At 38.1% G+C, this 6918-nt stretch overlaps 1 protein-coding gene across 1 annotated transcript; it reads left to right on the top strand.

The window, feature by feature from the left end:
- The first annotated feature begins 3180 nt into the window (after nucleotides 1-3180).
- LOC145937943 (uncharacterized) lies at nucleotides 3181-3761 on the top strand. The gene is made up of 2 exons (XM_083041290.1): nucleotides 3181-3515; nucleotides 3590-3761. Exons 1-2 carry the CDS (start codon nucleotides 3181-3183, stop codon nucleotides 3759-3761), a joined length of 507 nt encoding a protein of 168 aa, XP_082897416.1.
- The last annotated feature ends 3157 nt before the right edge of the window (nucleotides 3762-6918 follow it).

The raw sequence follows: 6918 nt of genomic DNA, 5'->3' as shown, positions 1-6918 counted from the left end.
ACAAGAGCAATAATGTTAACGACAAGAGCAATAATGTTAACAACGACAACATTCACTGAAAGTTATACTATAATCCGTTTAGCGAAAGCACGACCATGATCTGCTCATAGGCTGTCATAGGCGGGCAAAGCGTAGCGCGCTACTCACAATCAATACCTAGAGTTCCTATAGTAAGAGTCTGGACAGAGTTGATAGTTCGACAAAACATGGCGTTATAAATAAAAAAATGTATGTAATAATATTGTAGTAGTATAATAATATTATATATTATATATATTGTAATATTAATATTAAACAAATATTAATATTAATATAATATTAATATTAAATATTATTAATATAATAATATATATACAGAGTGTCCCTGAACACTTAAGCTGGGTCCACAATAGGTGATTTATGCCCTAAGGCTGATGTCCCATGAAGCGGATTGCGCGGAAGCGGAATCAGCGGATCGCCAATCACCGAGTTATTCCGATAGAGCCCTTCGTCGAGCTCTATGGGAATAATTCCGTGATTGGCGATCCGCTGGTTCCGCTTTCGCGCAATCCGCTCCATGGGACATCAGCCTAAGACTTATGCTTGGTCTACAATTGGTAATTTAAGCTCTAAGCTTTAAGAACTGACCAATCACAGTCGAGTATGAGGAGAATTCTCAACTGTGATTAGTCAATTTCTTAAGACTTATAGCGAATTCGGTTGGATGCACTAATGCGCACTGAGTGCATATAAGGCCCGTTCTACAATAGGTGTCGTAAGTCGTAAGTCGTAAGAATTGACCAATCCATTATTCTTCTCGAATTCAACTGTGATTGGTCAATTCTTACGTCTTATGACTTACGACACCTATTGTAGAACGGGCCTAAAGGTTTATTGCACATAAGTTCACAATGATATAAGTAATTAAAAAAGTAAAATAATTAATAGTAAGAGATATTATTATTGTTGTTCAATATGAATAATGATAATAATAGTTCTTATTATTAAATAATTAATTTATTTAATTACTTGTCATTGTGAAACTGTGTGCGATAACCTTTATGTGCACTCAGTATGCACTAGTGCGTCCAATCGAATTCGCTATTAGAGCTTAAATAACTATTGTAGACCAGGATTTAAGAAATTGAGTATGAGGAGAATACTCGACTGTGATTGATCAATTTCTTAAGGCTTAGGGCATAAATCACCTATTGTGGACCCAGCCTTATGCCAACACTCGTGAGGAGATAGAATGGAAATAGACAAAAGTCTTATACCATTTTGCTAAATTTGCAATAATTATTGCGTTATTAATTAAAATATCAGAGCGAATGAGCACATGGAAAGCGATAGGCCGGAATCGGTAGGCATATAAGATGACTTACTTGTTTATGGCCCGCATATAGTCCGATCTTTGGCATAGGCGTATGCATAAGCAGGGATGGGTTTGATACGCATTCCAGAAGTATCCTACGTATAATACGTATGATTGCGTATCATATGTAGGATACGTATCAAATTATAGCTATGTTCCAAAATTCACTGCCAGCGCTGAAAATTATAGTTCACGTTATGTATATTATAGATTTTCAGCACTAGCAGTAAATTTTGGAACACAACTTATGCATGAAATTTGATATTTAATCCTAACTTCAAATCTGTATATTAACCATTAATAAAGAACAGATCTTTTAAATATGCAATATGCAGTCTATAAATAAAAAACAAAAAAGAAGTGAAATTGAAAATGTAAGTGCAGTATATAATAGTACAGTGTTTAATGTAGTTAATAAACAAAGCATATATTATTTAATATCCTAAACCAATTAATAAAATCGATAATTTTTGTTATATCATGACTTTTTTCCTTTATCATTTCTTTTTTCAATAAAAGTTTCTTCTGTCCAGAAAGAATGTCTGGGTTTTCCGCCCTTATTCATATTATTTTATTATTTATATTACTTTTTAATAACAACTCTGTACAGTAGTTAACAATAGGTAATTGGGTACATTCCATTTCACGCATGATGCGTAATGCGTATAATGCATCATTTATTCTTGTTCACATGATGCATCACATGTGAAACGAAAGGTTATGTAACCTATGATACGTACACATATGTATCAATCGAATTTCTTATGCATACGTTTATGCGTCTATGCAAAAGTCTGTGCTCCCCACCTCATATTTAAGATCGTCTTAAGTCTGGTCAGAGGTTGACTTCAACCAATCAAATGGCTGCGTAGCATATCAAGTTCGGACTTAAGACGATCTTCAATATAAGATCAGACTATGAATACGGGTCTATATATATATATATATATATATATATGTCTCTAACGGAAGCATCATCTCAGCGAGAGGTGGAGCAAGCATGCAGCAAGCGGCGAGCAATGTCACGGCGCCGAAAAATATGATGATGCTTTCATTACTAAGAGACGTAAAAAAATAAGCCATCTTACATGGCTATAACCAATTCCGGTCTACCGCTTTCCACGTGCTCATTCACTTAGATATTTTAATTAATAACGCAATAACTATTGCAAATTTAGCAAACTGGTATAATGGCCAGTTTCTTCAACGTCGGATAATAACTTTATTCTCCGATTAAACTATATCTTTGTCTCTTTTCAGATACGTTCTTAAAAAGAGACAAAAATATAGTTTAACCGGAGAATAAAGTTATCCGACGTTGAAGAAACTGACCATAAGGCCGAGTCCACAATAGATAATTTAAGCTCTAAGTTTTAAGAAATTGACCAATCACAGTCGATTATTCTCCTCGAATTCAACTGTGATTGGTCAATTTCTTACGTTTACGACCTTACGACTCTATTGTAGACTAGGCCTTAGGCTGGGTCCACAATAGGTGATTTATGCCCTAAGCCTTAAGAAATTGACCAATCACAATCGAGCATGAAGAGAATACTCGACTGTGATTGGTCAATTTCTTAAGGCTTAGGGCATAAATCACCTATTGTGAACCCAGCCTTATAAGAACTCTAGAAGTTCTTCGAAAAAGAACAGTAGCAACTCTAACCTACTGTTCACTTTGCTTGTGTTGTTTATTTTGCTCGTGTTGTTTTTGCTTTTATCGTTTTTTATTTGCTCATCTCGTTTATTAATTTTGCATTTATTTTTATTTACTTTATTTTGCTAGTGTGTGTCCTTTATTTTCATAGTTAATTTTCATTGTTAACATGGTTTGTCGTGATTTTATGCTGCGTGTATGTCAAAGAAATCCATGCAAAATACGACATGAAGTTGAAAAGTGTACTAGTATTACTTGTAATAAACATAATTTATGTAAAAGCGTGCATCTTACAGACGATGAAGTCGTTGAAATTAATCAAAATATACGTCCGTTTCGGGAAACTATTTATCAAGAAATGAAACGATTAGCATTTGTATTAAGGGAAACTTTTCCCAAAGATTTGAGGGTCACGACCTGTACATTAAATATGTTGGGCGAATGTCTATGGTCATGTTTAACCTGTGGAACAGCTTCTAGAAATCGTAAGTTTCTACATAATATATATGTATATTTGACTATTTTCTATACACATAAATATCATGATAAATTAATCGATATCTTTCAGTTGCAGAAACTGCACCAGTATGCAATAAGTGTTACATTCTATTGACGGAGGACAATATGAAGGTTTTAAGATGTGGACATGCATATTGCTCTTATTGTATAAAACGTCTTCCAATAGAAGTAAAAGGGCCACTTCCTCTTTGGAAATGTAACGAATGTCATCAGTGGGCGATATTGATTTGACTATGTATGTGTGCATTTTGAAACAAATATGTTTTTAATTGTTTTTGAAAATTGAAAATTGAAATTTAGCCAATGTAATCTATAAAATGTATGTAGGAATTTAATTTACCCGAAACCGTCTATTTTAAATATAAATAAGTATATAATAGTGTAGGACGAAAGCGAAATAAAAGCGAACTCGAAAATAAAGAAAAATAAAACATAACAAACATTTACGTTTGCGACGAGACCTGTAGGTCAGATTAAGATTTATAACCGAGTATTGTCGCCTATTATTTATTATCCTATTATGAAGTCGAGGACAAACGAAAAAATAACAGAAACTTCGAGAGCAGTGAGATCGGAGAAAAGATTCGGCGAACGAAGCGACCAGGCAGATCTCGCCCGACCATCGATTAGATCGTATCATATTGATTTTGACGTGTACCACATATCATTACAATTAAAGAACTATTTAAGATTTTTCCACACACAAGCCTTATTATCGTTTACGAATTAATTCCCTACAATTTGGGGGCTCAGCCGGGATTGACGTGAGTTGACGCTGCGGGGAACAGTGGACGATATTCGCGACGCGACGTAGTTTGAAAGAGCGACGAGTTTTGAGTAGCAATAATATTTTTGCGAGAACTACGAAGCAAGAGAGGATGGCGAGTGTGGGGAAGAATCCCAGCGACTTTACAGTGAATGAACTGAAAGAAGTTTTGCGAGAGATGGGCCTTTCGACGTCGGGCGTTAAAACCGAGTTGATTGCAAGGATCCGGGACAGGGATCCGGCAAACAAGTGGATGTTACGAGTACCAGGTGAGAGAGAGGGAGAACGGAGCGAGATTTTGGAGGGTGCGAACGCAGTGAGTGAGAGAGAGGAGAGACGAATCGAGAGTTTGGGAGGAGCGAGTACAAGTGACGACAATTCTGAGAGCCTTCGACGAGAGATGGAATTATATCGACGGGAGAAGGAGCTAATGGAGAGAGAACTGCGGATTGCACGGCGAGAAAATGAATTACTGAGACAGATGCGAAATATGGACGACCATCGCGAGCCAGCGAACGTTGCATCGACCGGGAGTCCGGCGATTTCTCATGAGCCAGTCGCAACTAATATAAATGCAATTGCGGGCCTGCTCGGATACTTCGAGGGTGACACCAGCACGTTCGAGCCATGGGAAAAGCGCGTTAGATCTCTGCGAGATGCTTACGCGCTAACAGATGACTTGACGAGGATTATGATCGGATCTCGGCTAAAAGGAAAAGCTCAGGAATGGTTCCACTCGAATCCAAGTTATGCAGAGATACCCGTCGACGAATTGCTGATCCAACTTAAAAGTATGTTCTTCCACGAACTGAGCAAGGTGCAACTAAGAAAACAGTTCGAGCAACGCATCTGGCGAAAGGAAGAGACCTTCAATGAGTATATGCATCAGAAGGTGATAATGGGGAATCGTATGGGAATCGACGAGGATGAGATGATAGAGTACATGGTCGAGGGGATCCCTGATCCAGTACTGCGAGATCAGGCGCGAGTCCAGCGCCTTAGGACAAGGAGAGCGTTACTGGAGGCGTTCGAGAGGATATCGCTACGTGGGAGAAGTCAGCAGGGAGCGCAGAGGAATGAGAGAGAGCGTCGAACGCAGGGACGTAACGAGAAGGAAAACCAAGAGAGGCGGCAAGAGGCCTGGTCGATGTCACAATTGCGGGACGCCTGGCCATCGAGCGATAGACTGCCCTTCCAAAGCGAAAGGTACTAAATGTTTCAACTGTAAAGCGTTCGGTCACATTGCGGCGAATTGCCAAAAGAAAAATAATAGCGTCAATGAGGCAAAGAATATGTGCGACATATCGAGAGCGGAACATAAATGTTTTAAAGCGGTCAAGATTAATAATAAAAACTTAGTTGCCCTAATAGATACAGGCAGCGACTTGTCATTGATATGCGAGGAGCAGTATTTAGAATTAGGCTCACCGAACTTGACGCGCCGGGAAATCAAGTTTCGCGGTATAGGAGTAGAAAACTTTAAAATTAAAGGTCATTTTAAAGCCGAGATCGAGATTGATGGCGAATCTTTTCCGATAAGCTTATCTGTTGTGCCGAATAATTTATTGCGCTATGATATATTGTTGGGACCGATCTGCTTGATAGAGTTAATTTATATATTGAAAGAGGGAAAATTACGATCCAAAAACCACACGTGAAAATTCGAGCGTCGGATGATCTCCCCGAAATATTTGAAATCGATCTCACGAATGAGAATAGCGATGTCGATCTATCCCACGTGAACAGCGAGCATAAAGTTATTGTGAAAAATTTGATTGACGAATATAATCCCGATAGAAAATGCGAGACCGAAATTAAAATGGCTATAGTTCTTAGGGATAACGAACCGGTGTATCAGAGGCCTAAGCGTTTGTCTCCGTCGGAGAAAGAAAAGGTAGATGCACACGTGAACGAATGATTAGCCGCCGGTATAGTTCAACCGTCACTGTCAGACTACGCAAGTCCGGTAGTCTTAGTTAAAAAGAAGACGGAAGAAACAAGATTATGCATCGATTATAGGCAACTGAACAAAAAAATAATTAAGGATAGATACCCTCTTCCGTTAATTGACGACCAATTAGATGCACTTCAAGAGGCCTCGGTATTCAGTACCATTGATTTAAAGAACGGATTTTTTCACGTTCCGGTGGAGAAAGAGAGTAGGAAATATACTTCTTTTATAGTTCCGAACGGGCAATATGAGTTTTTGTACGCACCTTTTGGCTTATGCAATTCTCCGGCGGTGTTCCAGAGATTCATAAACCAAGTATTCAGGGAATTGATTAGAGACGGCGTAGTTCTAACATACGTAGATGATTTAATTATACCATCTGCAGATTTTGAAACCGCGTTAATAAACCTAAAAAGAGTTTTGTCCGTTGCCGAGAATTCAGGGTTAGTCATTAACTGGGGTAAATGTAGATTTTTGCAAATAAAGATCGAGTTTTTAGGCCACGTTATCGAGAACGGTTCGACACGTCCTAACGAAAGGAAAACAGAAGCCGTGATGAAGTTTCCGCAACCAAAAAATCTGAAGCAAATGCAAAGTTTTCTTGATCTCACGGGATATTTCCGCAAATTTATCCAAAACTATGCACTAATGGCAAGACCTCTAAGTAATTT

This window comes from Prenolepis imparis, unplaced genomic scaffold, assembly GCF_030444845.1.
Source record: "Prenolepis imparis isolate NDT839.2.m4 unplaced genomic scaffold, iyPreImpa1.0 SCAF_6, whole genome shotgun sequence".
NCBI classification, from domain to species: Eukaryota; Metazoa; Arthropoda; class Insecta; order Hymenoptera; family Formicidae; genus Prenolepis; species Prenolepis imparis.
The sequence above is the reverse complement of the archived record's forward strand: the minus strand, read 5'-3'. Positions and strand labels throughout refer to the sequence as shown.

Excerpts from the sequence above, each read along its gene's own strand:
- LOC145937943 (XM_083041290.1), top strand. The coding sequence starts at position 3,181 with ATGGTTTGTCGTGATTTTATGCTGCGTGTATGTCAAAGAAATCCATGC. Across the intron at positions 3,516-3,589 it reads CGTAAGTTTCTACATAATAT|TGCACCAGTATGCAATAAGT; the intron begins ATATGTATATTT and ends AGTTGCAGAAAC.